This window comes from Dicentrarchus labrax, unplaced genomic scaffold (genome assembly GCF_905237075.1).
Source record: "Dicentrarchus labrax unplaced genomic scaffold, dlabrax2021, whole genome shotgun sequence".
In the NCBI taxonomy this organism is placed as follows: domain Eukaryota; kingdom Metazoa; phylum Chordata; class Actinopteri; family Moronidae; genus Dicentrarchus; species Dicentrarchus labrax.
The window spans coordinates 1,717,482-1,736,108 of NW_026136705.1; the positions used below are offsets into that span (position 1 = coordinate 1,717,482).

The 18,627-nt window shown below is 43.6% G+C and overlaps 1 protein-coding gene across 2 annotated transcripts in view; it reads right to left on the minus strand.

Annotated features, from left to right (window-relative positions):
* Positions 1-18,627, minus strand: part of exoc6b (exocyst complex component 6B) — a 97,249-nt gene that overhangs the window by 23,902 nt on the left and 54,720 nt on the right. Inside the window, exons 19-21 of one of the 2 annotated variants that reach the window (XM_051400052.1) lie at positions 17,722-17,751; positions 10,210-10,351; positions 6,068-6,141 (exon numbers count right to left, since the gene is read on the minus strand). In XM_051400052.1, coding sequence (XP_051256012.1) covers positions 6,068-6,141; positions 10,210-10,351; positions 17,722-17,751 — 246 coding nt within the window. The remainder of the gene's footprint in view (positions 1-6,067; positions 6,142-10,209; positions 10,352-17,721; positions 17,752-18,627) is intronic. The other variant, XM_051400054.1, reaches the window with a different exon arrangement.

An 18,627-nucleotide genomic window follows, 5' to 3' on the forward strand; every position in this document is an offset into this window, starting at 1 on the left:
GAGAAAGACTGCTTTCACCTTTCATGCTCCCCATAGGTGGAATAAGCTTCAGGACTCCCTCAAGTTAGATCATTTTTTATCCTTAGAACAGTCTTAGCGTCTTCTGGATGATGTTTTATATAAAGAATGCTACAGGTTTGTCTGAATGTGTCCGCTTTGTCCGTGTGTAATGTATTTGTTCTACTGTCTTTCTATGCATCTGTGTATGAGGCGTGGAGAGCAGAAGAGAGGGCACGAGGGAATTGAGGAGAGGAAAGACGGAGCGCAGAGAGGAACTAAAAGAGGGGCTGAAAAGAGTTAAAGTTCAATAAACTCTGGACTTTGAGAAAATAAAAAGACGTAAGAAAGAGAAAAGGGGGCGGAGGGGAAAAAAGATGACATGATGAATGGATGGAATTCGACTGTCTGTGGTCAACCAATGGAATGAACCCCAGACCAATCAATGACAAAAGACCCACACACACACACACACACACACACACACACACACACACACACACACACACACACTCGACTGGGCCGAAGGTGGAAGAATGGCTGGCGTTTGAACGAGTAGAGAAAGGGATGAGTGAAACTCTACTGTTGCAAGCGTTTCCCTGGGAGGACGCCACACCGCAACACACACACACACACACACACACACACACACACACACACACACACACACACACACACACACACACACACACACACACACACACACACACACACACACACACACACACACACACACACACAGGCCAGCCAAAGGTTTAAAGTAACCACAGACTTCTGAATGTTCTAAATATAGGAGGATTGATAGGATCTGTGGAGAAGGGCAGCTTGGGGTGTGCACACACACACGCACGCACACACACACACACACACACTAACACAATCAGCCTCCCACGCTCACCAAATTATTTAGCAATTGCAGAGAACAGGAGAAAGCTGCTGACAGCTCAGATAAGCTTGGTACAGTGAATCAGCCTTTTTCGAGACAGTCTAAAATAGTTGGTCATAAAAGTTAAAAATCCGGGCCGTGTGTCGCCGCTTTTTAGCCCGATGTAGGAAGAACCAGCAGAGGGTTCAGCGTAGAAGAGGTTAATTCAAGAGGTCCATTCAGTTAAACCGTTGGAGAACATGTTGAGAGCACAATGACATCCTGCAGGGACCTCGCATCACTAAAACTCAACTACATAAAGTTACAGTTTTCAGCATTTCTGTTGACGAATTTAGGAAAGATAGTTTGTCTTTAGGTTAGGTGTCTTTAATAAAGGAAAACATGACATATACTCCCTCATTTTAGTTAGAATTTGCTGCTTAACTTCCATGTTATATTGTAAACTGAATATTTTGGGGGGTTTGAACCGTTAGTCAGACAAAACAAGTCATCTAAAGATCTTATCTTGACTTCTGGGAAATTGTGATGGACATTTCATAGACTAAACATAAATTTATTCCGTTAAATTTGCTACTTGGCGCCCGACTTTGGTCATATTTCCTGCCATATTTGCGGGTTAAGATTACACAAATATTTGGAGAGAACATAGAAATTTTGAACCCGAGCGGGTTCTCTGATGTTGGAGAAAAACTGCACGACTGTAATTGGACACAGCGGGTGATTTCTGCTGTGTTTAGTCAATTTGTAGAGGTTTGAATGTGGATCTGGAACCAACTGCGCATCCGGTTTCCTACAAAATTGTGGAAAGTTTGTGGACTGCCCACTGCACAGTTTCCCTGGCAACGAATGGGCTTTGGTGAATGGTTGATCATGTTGCTCGACGCCGTCTTGGACTGAAAATTAGACAACCTTGGTTATAAGACAACCAACCCTTTTCTGACACCTTTGGGAGAAGAGGATTGAAGCTACGAAACACTTTGAGACTAGCCTTGCATCCAATAATGTAACAGTGCTCTGCATTAATAAAATATCTGCTGTTGTGAGTAAGTAAATGTCTAGAACTCCAATATGACCCAGTTTTTCAAATATATTTGATAATTTATAGAATAAAAATATTGTTTTATATTTGGGCCAATAAGGAATAATCAGTTTTATTTTGGAGTCTGAAGTCCTTTCAAACCACAAAATTTAGTATACGCTCTGTCAGTTTAAAGGCTAAATTTGGCTTATTTCTCAGTGGTCTCAGATTGAAGAGAAAAAAAACCAAGTGTTTGGAAAGACTTTAAATCTCCTTTTGTTCTCGTTTAGTTTCCTGTTTGTACAACACAGTAAAGTACTCATTTACTGTCCACCGAGAGCAAAAAGCTGGATACCATGCCGAGTCATAACCACTGTATACTTCACAGTATTGGTATGGAATTGGAACCCTGCTATGTTTATCTCATGCAATAGGAACTTGAGAACTTTCCCATCTGTTAAAGCGAGGCAAGGCCGTGTTGTTTTTCTGGCCAAATGGAAAGAACTTTAGACTCTGCTAAAGGAGAAACAGTATGATGTTTAGAGCTTGGTATGGAACCTAAATACTTTGTGGGTAGTGACCGGCATGTGTCTGCAGCACTGAAACCGGTCAAGTAGCAAAAGTTGACATTGATTCTTAGTTATGATTCCTGCATCTTTAATCAGATTCTTTCAGATCTTTAGGAAATTCAGACTTTGTTTCCAGCTGATGACCTTGTATCACTGCTTTATATTGAGATGAAGTCATGAGAGGAGATGTTTATCATGCTTTTGGACTTTTTTTTCTTTTTTGCAAAGTAAGATATCGGAAAAAAAATACCATTTTGGTATAAAACTCAGGTACTGTATTTTTCTAACAATACCTAACATTAATAATATTACAGTATGTTGTGCAACTCAACATAAACATGGTGAAAACATCAATATATACACACACAGACATTTTTTTCTCGATTCTGTACATGCTTCTCATTTCTCCTCAGAGACAAACCATGTTTTCATCTCACTGTGCACGCTGTGTGCGTCAATCTAAGTGTGTGAATGTCTGTGTGTGTGTGTGTGTGTCCTGGGGGAACTCCCGTCTCGGCCCTGTCCCAGGACCCCGGAACCTTCCAGAACACCGGGACCCGACCACACAACAAACGGCCCCGTCAGCGTGATTTATCGACCATTCACCACCGGGTCACACATATACACAAAGACGCACTCACACACACGGTCCCAAAAAGCATCACGTATGAGCACATATGAAAGCGCGCACGTCGACACGCAGCGATGAAAAATTTACCTGAAAGAATGCGGATCTCGCGCCGCACAAAAAAGATGCGCCCGGGCAGATGTTCGCGCACAGAAATGACACATGAAAGCGCCTACGGGGAGGGGTGAGGGGTGGGAGGAATTCTTTTGATATGATAAGAATGGTCACGGAAAAACAATGGCTGACAGAGAAAGAAATAAAAGAGCAAAGGGGCTGAATAAATCCAAAAGGAGCGATGGAGTCAACTGATTCTGATCGGCAACAGGAGGGGGAGGAAAGAGGAGATGGAGGGAAGGGTAAGGAGAATGAGGAGAGGCGGATGGAAACGGAGGAAGAGGAGGATGAAGCCGAGCAAAGAGGGAGCGCAGAGTGGAGGAGAGAGGGAGGCGGAGGGGGTCTGAAGTAAACATCGATGCCGGATGAATGCAATTTTTTTCTTTTCTCCTTCTCCCCATCTTCCCCCCTTCCTTCTCCTCCTCCGAGAGAGAGAACAAGAGGCACTGCATCATCCCGACAGGCGGAGAAAGAGAAGAGAGGGAGAGAGAAAGAGGGATTGTGACGGAGGGATAAAGGGCTATCCGTCTCTGTCTGTCACCTCATTCATCGTCCCCTGCTCCGTCCTGCCGGCCCATCCGTCATCCGCTGTCACACACACACACACACACACAAAAATAGAGACACACAATTTCCACCCACTTTCACACACTCCACAACAACTACGGCAAACACACACACACACACACACACACACACGCATCAAAGACAGGCAGGCAGACACACAAACTTTGACTCGCTCTCCGCCCTGTTTCACACATTCACTGCGATGACACACAAACGGACACACACACACACACACACACTCTACGCTCAGTTTCACTCACACACACACACACACACACACACACAGACACTTTCTACCCACTTTCACAGCAACGATGACACACACACACACACACACACACACACACACACGCTGCAGCCAGAAAGCCACACAAACTGTCGCTTGGGCTCTCCGCCCTGTTTCACACATCCACAACGATGACAGACACACTAACACACACCAACGTCTCTGCCGAAAGAATACGCTCGAAAGCGACGATGGCAAACACAAGTTCGCTCACACGCGCTTTCCTGCACGTACGCACTTGCCTGCCAAACGCTTTTTCCGTAAAGTCGAAACACGGCGCATTGAAACACACACGCACAAACACACACACACACACACACACACACACACACTCCGCCCCAACATCCTGTATTCTCCAGAACCCAGCGGAGCCGTCCAGTTCTGTCCCTCCTCCGGCTGGTTCTGCTCTGTTTTTCCCAGGACCCCGAAAAACAAGACGCCCCAGCACAAAGTCGGGTCCACTTCCTGCAGTCAACCGTTTCTCAATATCAGGTCTGAGGACCCAGGTTGGGCCTCGCAGGGGAAACTGGTGAAGTGGCCATGAACTGGTGGGGAGATTTACTGCAACATTTTCACCTGTTCAACCACGGACAGGACGAGTGTTTCACAAAGCATTTCAGCTACTGAAGCTAAAAACTTCCAGCAACAAAACAGTGTAATTGTTCTAGTGTACAGGCGACAGAGAGTTTGGCCTCTTCACCAGTAGTTTCTGCTCTGTTAGCATCTTTCAAGTTGATCATATTGTTTTTAGAGGAAATAAATGCAGATGTTGCTGCTGCTGCTTCCTAACAGAGATCTACAAAAGGCGTTAGGAGACTATGTACCAAGAACCATCATCCCGCTAAGAGGCAGTTCGGTTTACAGCAGAGGTGTGGACTCGAGGCACGTGACTTGGAACAAATTTGATGACTTTACACATAGCCAAATCAATTTTTGAACAGTAAAGCATGTCGACCTATTATTACTGTGTTGTTAAAATTGCATTACATTTAGTGAAGAGCGCATTGCGACTTGTTTGGGACGCGAAACTTTCTCGGAAACTCAACTTGAGACATACAAAACAATGACTTGGTTCCGCCTCTGGTTTACACTGCAAAGGGACACGTGTCAAGCAGAAGCTGAAGGCTTAAAGCGGTCTGTTCGAATCCACCCACAGACTCAGGGTCAACATCATCATCATATCGTTATGAAGAATCTTATTTAGTTGTTCATCATATTGGACAGTGCAGAGTATGTATGGGAATCATTCTGCTACAAATCAAAGTATTAGAAGTAATCATAATGGAACTTTGATCTTGTGAAATAAAGGACACATTTTAGACAGATCGGCAACCCGTTGGTTTTGATCGGTTTGACCTTCCGTATGAGACTTTTGCCGATAAGAAGCTTCACCTAGATAGAGTAAATCATGGCCTCCGCTTTGTGTTTTTTTACCTTTCGAGTTTATTTATTTATACCTTTTGTAAACTGTCTTTGTAGCTGCGTAGCTTTGAAGCTACTAGATCAACGTACCATTTCTAAAGGGACATTTCTTGTAATAAATGGAGAGCAATATGTTAATCTGCAAACAACGGAGGAAAAGATAAAAGCAGAAATGGTTTGGTGGATGGCGAAATATAAAACTGAAAAGAAGTTCTGTGGGAATTTTAAAAGACGTGACAGATAGAAAACAGTAGGAGAGGATAAAAGAGGGATGGAAGTCGGCAAACGAGAATGAGAGGATGGGGTCGGGGGGTAGAATAAAAAAAAAAGCAGAGGGTAAAAGACAAAACAAACAAAAAATCAGAAAACCAAATGAAGGAGGAAGACGAGGAGGAGAAAGCGTTGGAGGAGGAGGACTGGAGGGGGTGTGAGGGAGGATGGGAGGAAGGATGAAAAGGACGAGGGGGGAGAAGGAGGAGGAGGTAGAAAAAAGATAGTGGAGAGAAGAGAAAAAAAAAAAAAACAGAGAAAGAGAAGAGAAAACGAAGGAGAGAGGACCACGAGGGAGACAAAGACCTACTTGTCTCAAGTCACTGAAGGCCAGAAGCAACGTGTCACCCTGGAAGCCTGCGACCGGGCCGGCTCTGGCAAAACCTGTGGGAAAATACAAACCCACCCCCCCCAGTCCACCCCCGGAGAGAGGGAAGAGAGGAGGAGGGAGGAAAAAAAGAGGGTGAAAAACGGAATAATAAAAGACCTGGTCGGATTCGCTATGCATCGGGATAGATTGGCAGACAAATGACAGCCTGGGGAGGAGGAGGGAGGGAGGGAGGAGGGGGAGGGAAGGGAAGGGGAGGGCAGGGTGTTAGAGTCATGTCGCCGGGTCTTGTTGAAAAAGAGAAAAGAGAGTGTGTGTGCGTGCTTGTGCGTGTTTGTGGGTGTGAAAGAGCAAAGGTTTTGTAGTGTGTTTAGACGTAGGTTGTGCTGAATGTGTGTGTGTGTGTATGGGTGTGTGTGTGTGTGTGTGTGTGTGTGTGTGTGTGGACGTTGGAGATTTTCTAGCACTTGTCTTGCTGGGCGTGAGTGTGAGTGTGTGTGTGTGTGTGTGTGTGTGTTTATTTGTTGTTTGTACAGGGCTTCGCCTGCATGTTTGAGAACAGTTGAGGACTGTTGGATTTTGAACCCAGGGTGACGCCTGTATGTGTGTGAGAGAGAGAGAGAGAGAGAGAGAGAGAGAGAGAGAGAGAGAGTGTGAGTGTGTGTGTGTGTGTGTGTGTGTGTGTGTGTGTGTGTGTCGGGGTCGTACGGAGTGTGAGCTGGGGTCTTGGCGTCAGTTGGCCCCCGTAAACAAGCCGACTGGTATTCTGAGCGAGGGAACGAGAGAAAAGAGGAGTGCCGCGGAGGGAGAGAGAGAGAGAGAGAGAGAGAGAGAGAGAGAGAGAGAGAGAGAGAGAGAGAGAGAGAGAGAGAGAGAGAGAGACGAGGCCTGTAGCTAATCTCTTTCACCTCAGGACACACACACACACACACCTCACTCAGAAACACAAGGCCATACACACCACAGCACTGATTACACGCCTGCCATCTTCAGTGACCCCCGTGAGACACACACACACACACACACACACACACACACACACACACACACACACACACACACACACACACACACACACACACACACACACACACACACACACACACACACACACACACACACACACACACACACACACACACACACAGTGCTCATGAACTGCAAAGCTGTCGGCTAAACTAACCTTTTACCTTGTTCTCTAGACCAAACCTCCATACGCTACCTGCTAACTTTTACTTCACTTTCTTTTCTCTCTTCACCCTCTTCTTTCCCCTCTCCTCACCCCCTTTCCCTGTCTCTCTCTCCGTCGTCATTTCCTACCGACCTTGATGAGAAAACGGGTTGTTCTACCTCCGTAAAAATCACCCGTGCCAGCATCTTCTGATCTGTACAGGTTGGGTTAAGTTTAGGTCAAAAAACGACTGGGATAAGGTTAGAGAACGGTTGTGTCGATGGCCCTAAAAGAGGACTGTTGGGAGGAAAGCGGCCTCCAATCCATCTTTTTTTTTTTATTTTTTACTTTTTCTGTTTCTTTCCTTACCCAATTGTCGTTTTCCACTCTACCTTTATGTTTTGTGGCTCTTTCGTACCTTCTTTATCCAGTTCCGATCTTTATTTTTACTTTTACGTCACATTTGTTTCAGTCTCTGCTTGTTTTCCCCTCTAATATTTACTTCTTTAAATCTTCCTTCTCATTTCTCCCTTTTTCCTTGCGTTCCTACCTCACTCTTTTGTCTCGGCTCCTCTTTACCGCCTAGTTCTTTCCTCCTTTACTTCCGCTTTCATCACTTTTTCTACTTTTGTCCCTACTATATCTAATTTCCTTTCTCCATTTTTTGTTTTCTCATCCATTCTCTCCCAGTTTTACACTTGCATATCCCCGTTATGTCCACCTTTTACACCTCTACGTTTCATCATGTTCTTTCCTTCCTTGCACTCGTTTCTCCTCCTCTACGCCTTTCTTCTCTTATCCCCCCCCGTGATCATGTTCATTTCATCTGCCCCCCCCCTTCTTTTTATCTGTCACAATCTTAAAATTCCTCCTTTCATTTAATCTCTAATTCCTCTTTCTTGTGCTCTCCCTCGCTTCCTCCTCCTTTCAGACTCGCCATTAATTTCACTTTAATCCCTCCTCTCATCCATGTATTTCGCTCTCCTCTCTGCCCTTTCTTTCTTGTGTACTCTTGTTTTTTTTACATTTCACACCTCTTTCATTTAATCCCATTTTCCCCCTGCCCTCTTGTTCCTCACCCTCTTTCATCCCATTCTGCTCTATCCTTCTATATTAACCTCTTTTTTTCATTTAATCCCTTCTCGGTTCACTCTCTTTCAACGCTCTCTAATTGTGTGCACTTTGCTTCTTGTTGATTTAATTGTTTTTTTTTTATCTCTCTAGTCTTCTATCAAACTAATTTCTGCTTTTTCGTCACCCTTTTCTTTCTTTTCATGACTTGTTCTATTCACTTCATCTGTGTTCTTTTGTTTATTCCTTCACCTTTCCTCTTTCAAACTGTCCCTCCATTTTTCATTCTTACTTACACTCGTTCATGAACCCATTGCTCTTTGGACTGTTCATCCTCTTCTCATGTCAAATATTCCCTCTTTTCGCTCCGTTCTCTCTCTCTCTTCCTCCTGCCTTCCATTTTTCATTTCACCCGTCTTAAATTGAATCCACTGCTCTTACTCATCTCCCTCCTTTTTCGGTTTTGAAAAGCTTATAGTTTAACAGTGTATAACAGTCCTTTATTTTGCCCTTATTTTAATCCCATCCTCCCGTTTCTTCCATTTAATCTATCCATCCACCTTGCACTTTTCATTTCACCCCTTTTCATTAATCCCTTGTTCCTGTTTCTTTCTCTGCTTTCTCTTTCAGGGCCCTTCCAATCTTTCGTTCATCCTTCTCCCTTTTAAATTTAATCCCTCTTTCCCACCCCCGCCTCCCTGCGCCGTCTGTGGTTTCCTTCTCCGTCTGTCTCTCCATCCTCCCCCCCCCACCCAGTTCGGATTCTTCACATCCCTCAAATTTTTCGCCTCTTCTGCTTCTTTTGCATTTCATCCCTTCCTCTAGTTTATCTCCACCCCCCCACCCCTCTTTTCCTATCATCTCCCTCCATCCTTCCCAGTTTCTCTTCCCCCGAGCCCTCCGTCTGCCCTGAATCAGTAACTCCGTAACCTCCTAACCCCTCCGCAGCACTGCATGCATGTCACTGCACATCACATCACAAACACACACACATACGCGCAACACACACTGTGTGACCCGCGCTGTGACTCTAAGAACCTTGATCATGTAAAATCCGAGCCAACGGCGCCTCGCACCCTTTCACCCACCCCCCACCCCCCATTCTTTTATCTGCAGTGGGGCTCTGCATCTTTAAAGTCTCAGAAAACATGGCGGGGGGGGGGACAGCGAGGATAGGATGGGAAGAGCAGAGGGGGATGAAATGATGGAGTGGGAGAGGAGAAGAAGGAAAGAAGCAAAGAGGGAGGACAAAGAAGTGAGGGGAAGAAAGCAGAAAAACGGGAAGAGAGAAGAAAATATGGAAAAGAAAGTGAAGTAAGAAGATTTTCAGAGGCTATCAAAGATGCTCCCCCCCTCAACTATCTGACTGGCTGATCCATAGCGCCCCCTGTGCTTTCAAATGCAAACTGCACACATGGCTTTTTTTCTGATTTATTGTCAAAGTAGCACTTGATGAATGTCCAAATTCCAAACTGTTTCATTTGTGCTCCGTAATCTTTACACGGCGAGGGCTTAAAAATGTTTAAAAAATGTTTTATCCGTATTGTTGATTACACACAAATAAATACAGCTGGGGAGGTGCGCAGGGTGTGAATGTAAACGTGCGTGGGGGGCGCAAAAAAAAAAGGAGAGTAGGACAAATCAAAATGTGGTGTAAAGAAGGAGTTGGACAAATTAAAGAAGTAAAGAAGTGAAGATTAAAAGCGCAGAGGAGGACAAAGAGGGAGCGTGCAGGGAAGGAAATAAAAAAGGAGGGCATGGTTGAATTAAGAAAGTAAAGATAAAGAGGAGAAAAGTAGGAACTGACGGGGCAGACGGGGGGGCAGACGGGGGGGGGTAGCTAATAATATTTAAGAGAAGTATGCTGAATGTCGACACTCACTCTCGCACTCCTTGACGTCGGTGTAGAGCTGGTGCAGCGCTCCCATGGAGATCTGTCTGACCTCCGGGTCGAGCAGGAGCTGCATCAGGGAGGTGGAGATGTGTTTACAGGCCGACATGCAGGCCGTCTGGGCAACTTTACCCTGGGGAGGGAGGGAGAGAGGGAGAGAGAGAGAGAGAGAGAAGATGAGGTCTCTGTATTTTGCTTCTGCACTGCACTTCCCAGAAACCATCCCTAAAATCTGGAGAGGACTTCTTCCTGGGAGTTTCTTTACGTTACATTTTGCCACCATTAGTGTGATTTATGTTTAGTTTCTGAGGTTCCCCATTAGCTACAGCAGTGCAGAAGCTATTCTGGTTTTACATTGTAATACATCATAACTTGTGTGTGTGTAATTTTAAGGTACACTTCCTGACCTAAAACTCAAAACAGTTCACAGTTCAGTTTCACAACATCATGTCTGTGGTATTAGTGTAGTTTTGTATAGCATAGCTCCCCTGTCCATTTAAATAAAGTTGTGGCTTGCAGTGAGCAGACATTACAGTTCATCAGTGCTGATTTCCTTTTCAATTACACACTAAACAAAAAGGCACAGTAACCAAAACTCCTTCAAAGCTCATCATCTCCAAGAACATACACACACACACACACACACGCACACACACACACACACACACACACAGAAAGAAGAAAGCAAGCTGATGCATGTAAGCCCAGATACACTGAAACACACACAAAGAAACATAAATAGATATACACACAGTGGTAGTTCTCACACACACACACGCACACACACACGCACGCACACACACACACACACACACACACACACACACACACACACACACACACACACACACACACACACACACACACACACACACACACACACACACACACACACACACACACACACACACACACACACACACACACACAGAGTGAGCATTAAGTGTGCTGCGTTCAGGTGCAGTCAGAATGATGAAGTAGCATAACAAGAATAAAAGCAGCGGATGAGGAAGTACATGACAACGCATTAATACAGAAACCAAAACATGTGTTTGTGTGGGTCTGATTGAGAGTGCGTGAGTGTATACTGTATGTGTGTGTGTGTGTGTGTGTGTGTGTGTGTGTGTGCGTGTGTGCGTGTGTGAGCAGACGTGTGCAATCTCAGTGACTGGCCGTGGCCTCGATCTTGACCTCGGCGTCTGCATTCCAACAGAATGAAGCAAAGAGATGAAAAGGAGACGAGGGGGAGAAAAGAAAAAAAAAAAAAAACTGAAAATGAGGTAAAGCTTGTAAAAGTTCAACGAAGAAGTGCTGGTGGGAGAGAAACGAGAACGCACAGGATGAAATGAAAGAAATCCAAAAACATTTTCCCGTTCTGGTTATCGTGAAATAACGTCACTTCAATTCCATTATTATTTCATTTCCTTTCCCTAAACTCCGCTAACGCAGTCCTTCACTACATGTTATGTCGAGATCACGAGAAAACAAAAAAAACCCTGTAATTTCTGCCCCTCCGTACGAAATAAGGAGCACACGAAGGAAAGGAAGCGCATGTTCTACTGCAGGCCCTGATTACCCGAATGAGTGGTGACGCGACTTTGATGTGTCTGGCTGACACAAACACGCTCACACAAACACACCTTCAGGTGGTTAACACACTCCAGACCTTACATCCCAGCGCCGCGTATTTAAATACGTACATTAATCACACAATGAGATTAGACACGCGTGTATACACCCGCCATGTGCAAATATACACACAATCAGACAAACACATGTATAATTGTGTTTAATGTTTAGCTTGAAGTGTTGGTGTGAATCAGTTACAATCATATAATTGCACTGTGTGTTTATACAGCTCTAATCGCACATACGTGACTGTGTTTCTCTTTATCTTGTTATGTTTGTAAAGCATTCGCAGTGAATATATTATCAACATGATTTCTGCCACAAATCTGTGCACTGTGTGCTTTGACTTTGCTTTTTTTCTCTTCATTCTTTAAAGTCACAAAATAGCACCTAATTTAAGTATAAATATATATATATATACTCTCGTGTTAAATTATAGGTTTTCTTTACCCATTTATCCATGTTTATTCCCGTAAGGCTTCATTTTTTTTTTATGACTTTCCCATTAAACGTCAAACTGCTTCACGGCCAGGTCACACAGTCATTTACAACATTGGAATTTGTGGCAAAATCAATTCATTCCAGCGGAATTGCAGCAATCAGTGATCCGTATAAAATGTAACTCTGGCTAACTCTGACATGCAAATTTGAGTCGCTGAACAATAGCAACCTGTCTTTAGAGTGCCGATGTTTCAGGGAACGGAGAGCTCAAAATAAACTATCATATTAGCTTATTAGCCGTGTGTGCACCATCCAGCTGTATGTAACCTCCTCTGCTGCAGTATAAAGCGCTCTGAGGAATGGTTTTCAGACAGTAATGAGACAGGAGTCCATGGCAGAAGGATGACTTCTGAATAAACGGAATTCAACGGCTATTTCAGCCCCTGTCAATAAATTAATAAAATAACGTACGATCCTGGAAACAAAACGCAAAATAAGACCGTTAGCTCACCAGCTACAGAAGTTCAACAGAGGTTAATATTGTTTTTAAAAGTTAAGTAGACCCTGCTGTCTGTCTATGATGGACAAGGCTGGGGATAAGTCCAAACTGCCTTTTCATAATGAATTTGAAAATTAAAAAACAATTATGTCTATATATATAAAACTCACCCTTTAACTCTAATCTTAACTTCAACATGTTCCTCCATCCTGGTCTGCTAATGTTTTTCTACAGAGGTCAACAGTCTGCTTTCCAGTACAGTTGGAGGAAAAAACCAGCAGCTAAGGCCAAGAAGTGAATGAATGAAACAAGATGTAAAACACATTAATATTCCAGTGGAGCAATCCATTTCTAAAAATTCAGAGAAGTTGTCAAACTTGTTCCCAGAATACCACATCCAGGAAATTAAACAATAAAAAAAAAAAGTAAAAAAAAAAAAACATTTTTAGACACATTAGTAAAAATAATTGGCTTTCATTATGAAACAATTTAATAATCTTTTAAGTGACATACTTTGATATAATTTCCTCTGTTTGTTCTCCAGGCAGCAGCTCAACTCGCTGCCGCTGTAATAAACTGGTTTCCCCTCCGAGATCCATAAAATTCATCTTATCTTATATAACAAACCCGACAGCAGCAGAAAGATCCCATTGTAGTTGTTCGTGAACCGAGGTCCACCTCAGGAAAGAGTCTGGAGCGCAGTTCATTCAAGAGGCAGCCCTCACCTCAAAGGGAAATCAAATTACACACACGGCGCACACGTGCGAGCACATATGTTCGAGAAACACACACCTACGACTGGCCGGATATCCTCCAATACGATGCTGGCCTCTGAACTCTGTATGCACACACACACACACACACACTCCATACAACCCCAGGGGTCAGTTATTAAAGGGTGAGATTGAGCGTGAAATGGGTTAATTCTATTTACATGTCCTGAACCTGGGCTGACTGACACACACACACAAACACACACACAGGTAGGTCTGTCTGACAGAAATGGCGTTGTCTCAGAGTTCAGTACAGACAACTGGGAACCATTAGCCTGAGGCACTGTGGAGGGAGGGAGTGGAGAAAGGAGAGGAAAGGCAAGGAAAAGAAAGGAAGGCCTGGCAAAAGAAAGGAAGGGAAAAGTGAGGGACAAGTAGTAAAGAAGGAAAGATAAGACAGGTGAGAAAAGGAAAAGAAATGTGAGGACAGGAAAGGTGAGGAAAGGAATGGAAAGGAAGAATGAAAAAAGGAAATTTGAGGAAATTAATAGAAAGGGAAAGCATAAGAAGGAAGGTGGGTAACGTGAGGAAAGATGAAGAAAGGAAGGCAGAAGAAAGGAGAGAGGAAAGGCGGGGAAAAGAAGGGAAATCAAAGGGATGGAAAGGAAATAAAAGGAAAGACAGAGAGGTAGTAAAGGAAAAGTAAAGAAAAGAGAGGATGGAAGAGGAAAGGAAGAGGAAAGGAAAAGAAAAGAGAAAGAAAATTGAGGAAGGAAAAGAGAAGGAATGGGAAAGAAATGAGAGCAAGGGCAAGGAAAGGAAAGGTTGGGAACCAGAAGAGAAGAGGGATTCAACAGGGGCGGACAGCAGCACAGATTGATGGAGTGAAGTAAAGAAGGAGGGGAAACAAGAAGAGGGAACGAAGGTGAAAAGAACGAGGAGGAAGTGAAGGAGAGACAGATAGGAAGGATGCAGAATCAAGTGATGCTTCTTCTCCATCCTCTCTGCCTCCATTCCCAAAATCCTTCCCAACCTCCACCTCGCCACCCCTCCTTCCCTCCATCCCTCCTTCCCGCTAATGAGAGACGTTCATCAAAGAGCTCATTAAAAGCTACTCAGCTCCTAACGGCTGAACAAATAGACAAGAGACGAAAGAAAGCAGGCGAGGTGGAGGGGAAGAAAAGAGGTGAGGGGAAGGGATGGGGGACGAGACTGGCGGGGTCAGGCAGAGACATGGAGGGGGTGAATAATCAAGAAAGGGGAATGAACGAGGGACGAGGAAGGAAAAGGAGGAGTAATGAAAGGAATGCAGACAGATGAGAATGACAGTGAAATATGCTAAACACCTACATCTGTCTCAGCGATCAGGAGAGGGATACTGACAGTTTAGATACGTTTAAAGCCGCATTAGTAAGTATTTTTAATATTAGTATTGAATTAAATGACTTAATACATGGCTTTACAAAAGCTTTTTAAGCCCATTGTTTTGTTTTTCTTAAGAAAAATTACAGTATTGTTCAACGAAAGTTAGCAACTAGCTGATACAAACGGGACATTTGCCAACTTAAGAGACCATAGAGAGAACAAAGCAGAGCTAAAACATTGGACTTGGACTAGGTGGACATGAACTTCAATGTTGCATCATGTCCTTGTATGTGTCAACAGGCAACTGTTTGCTCACACATTAGGTTTAATAATTTTCTATGGCAACAATAAGTCAAGGGTGTATGTGTGTTAGCTTTCTGGGGAGGTCTTCTGCCCTCTAGTGGCACGATATTGATCGATGCAGCTTTAAAAAAGGTCCAGTGTGTAACATTTAGGAGGAGCTATTGGCAGAAAATGAGAGACTGCAACTTCACCACTAGATGCTACTAAATTGTAAACACTGGTCCTTTAAAAAAGAATGATGATTCTTAATATATGAGCTATGGGGCTCTACATAAACACAAGTTTCTGCCAAACTCATAACACCTTTTGATATTTCTAATGAGAGATTTCTGTATTTGTTTTTGTCTGAGAACTTTTGAAGTGGTTTGGTTTGGCTTGAAGTGGACGGTGGAGATAAGTGATGTCACGTACGTCGTGTCCCAATGAGGATTTATCAAGCAGATTATCTGGTTTTTAAAGAGGTTTCGACTGTTAAACTCTGAATAAACACATAGCCAAGAATGTTTTTTTTCCCCCCAAACTTTAGCTTTGATTGTTGTTTATTTAGTCAGGAATATTTCATATTATAGAGAAATACTTCAAAAAGAAATCTGCAATAATTGATCTTTAAGGTCACCGTGGTTCATTGGAAACAATCTGTAAATACAAAACTGACTATCACCTCATAAAGTTATCATAAAGTTAGTAACCAGTTGCTTATCTCCAGCAGTTAGAGAGTTATTTGAAGCGGTTTTAACTTGTTAACCAGCTAGTCTCTTCACTTGCGGTGCTAGGGAGGTCACTTACAGTAAGTTTTAGGGCTTTATTGTGGAAAACAGTGCCTGCTGTGTCTGGAAACAATACTATGAGAGTGAACCAAAAGTGTACTTCAGACCCCACCCCACCACCACCACCACCACCACCACCACCACGTTTTCAGGGGCCTCGAACAGGTTTAATGAAGCTTCCAACTGGTCCTGCCAATTTTGTTCTAATCCAGCTGACTTAATGCAACAAGAGAAAAATCTGTATGTGTGTTTGTGGTCAAAAAAAAAAAGGGATGTGGTCTCATATTTAAACACATTGTATTTTCAGGGTAAATTAATCTGTCTGTGTGTGGTCAAATACACGACTCAAGCAGTCCTGTTCAGTTAGCTGTAGCACAAATTGGCATTGACAATGACAAGTTATTTACAAATGCTCCGGTGATCTGACCCAGGAAGCACAGGTACTGAATACACATCAAATAAACATATTTCGTGGGGGATATTTCCACATTTAAGGCATACTAAGAGCATGTTTGCACTAAATTTAATCAAGAACTTCATATAAAAAGACTCAAATGCGTTAGAACAGCCAGAACCTCATATGTGAAAGTGTTCAGTGTAATAACAGATTTATTTGCATCTCCTAGTCTGGACACAGTTTACGTTGAAGCGCTCCCAGCTGAATTCAACTTTAGCCTCATAATGCTAGAAGCAGGTTGAGTTAGAAACACAGCAGCACGGTAAGTCACTGCTTCACAACGCCATAACGCACTGATTCACAACTCCTGGAAGGGATTCGACACGGCGTATAATTTTCTCTCTGTCCATCCAGAAACCTGTCAGTCAAATGAACGGCAAGTTAGGGCAGCCAAAAGTCAAGAGGTGGGATCACGACAAAAAAATAAAAAATATGATACTGAGGCGCGACACCCTCGAGTTCAATGCTGCTCCGACTACATCTGTGACAGAAAATGTGACAGAAATGAGTTTCAGGATAAATCTGGAGGATTACAGGTGTTTATTCTGATTCAGGACTTGGAAAATGACTAAAAATGGGAATCTACTTATGCGTTTGGGACTTAAATTCACATAGTCAATCTCCAACTCAGCGTAAAGGGAGCGGATCCAGGTTAAGTCTTGTGGAACAATCACAGATTTCTGCGTTATGGCAGGTATTTGTTCACGTCGCTCAAGAAACACCACAAAAATGAAGTCTGGACTGGTGCACTTTTGTGAGTGTTTTCTCTTTGAATGTAACCTTGACACACACACACAAAGCCAGTGCAAGCAACTTCACTTCAAGGAATTAAAACCACATCTGATCTGACAGATACCAGGGTTGGAAATGTATTTTTGTCTGGTGCAATGAGTGGTAAATACAGGGTTTTTTATTTCATTATGGACTATTTCATTCACCAGTCATGCTGTCATCTTCTCTGGTCAAGACTGGGTAACTACATCAAATAAAAGTCTTAAATGTCAGCTTTAAATAAAGTTAGAGCGGAGCGGCTCCAAATTATGTCGAAACCTGCCAAAGTTTCTGGCACGTCGGCCTGAGCGCAAACAAAAATTGTTTAGCGCTGGCAGGTGGCTGGTTGTGATTTCCCTCCCTGGTTGGGACACAGATTTTGGGCACATGAACACAGATTCAGGCAAACGTGCATCACCCCCCCCCCCCCTTCATCTCACATGCTTGGTTGGTGAACTAACTCCAAGTAGGGGATTTAGGGTCAAAGTTGAAGGGTTAACAAGGTCAGTCAGGGATTGGTAAACATCACTCCGTTACCATAACAACCCAGATACTCACCGGTAAGGTCGCGTGTTCTACGGGTGTTCCCTACGGTAAGAAACATAAACCGGGAAATTTAGCGGATGGCAAAACAGTGAAACTGTTATTAATGGGAGACATGAAAAGTTGAAGGAAAGTGAAGTGAGTGTAACGGCTGCATGGAAATAACAGTCGTCCATCAAATCCCCGCGAGGTCATTGGCAGCTTTTTCCACCTCTGTGCGCAAAGTATTTATTGCACATAGCCCCTTGAGATGATGCTAATCTGGCTTTATCTGGCAATTTTTTTGCGACGTGCTGAAGCACCATGGAGAACTCGACAAGTCGTGGATACACAGCCGCCAGACTTTCTCTATGCGCAGCAGAAAACTGATCAAGGAGCTCATAAGGCATAAAAATTGGAGCACTACAGGTCCAGAATTTCCTTTTTCATTTTCACATGATTATTTTCACTCCGGAGGCCTTTTCATGCCTTCCCCCCGTTCTATCTTTGAATTTGAGCTCAATTCGATTATGAGCTTTTAGCTAGCACTCAACTCCGAGTGGTATTCTTAGCTCTGGGAAAGGGCAGCAGTCTCCTCTCTAGTGAGAACTGGGGGCGATGTAGGTGTGCGCCTCTCTCTCTCTCTCTCTCTCTCTAGTTGCTGAAGTAATGTGAGCCCGCTGAGCTTTTTTAGTGCACGTCTGCTTCCAACTAGTTACATTTAGAGCCGTTTAAACAACCACATGAGCACAAACACACACACATACGGCGCACGCCAGACTGTTGCAAGAATGTTGCTGTGTCACGGTGAGCCTTCATTTAACAAGTACAGACGGGTCAGTGTGAGCGTGTGTGTGTGTGTGTTGGGTTTTCAGTGTGTTTACTGCATAACACCTCAGATTTCTTTTTTTTTTTTTTTACAGTCATAAAAAATGTAAAACA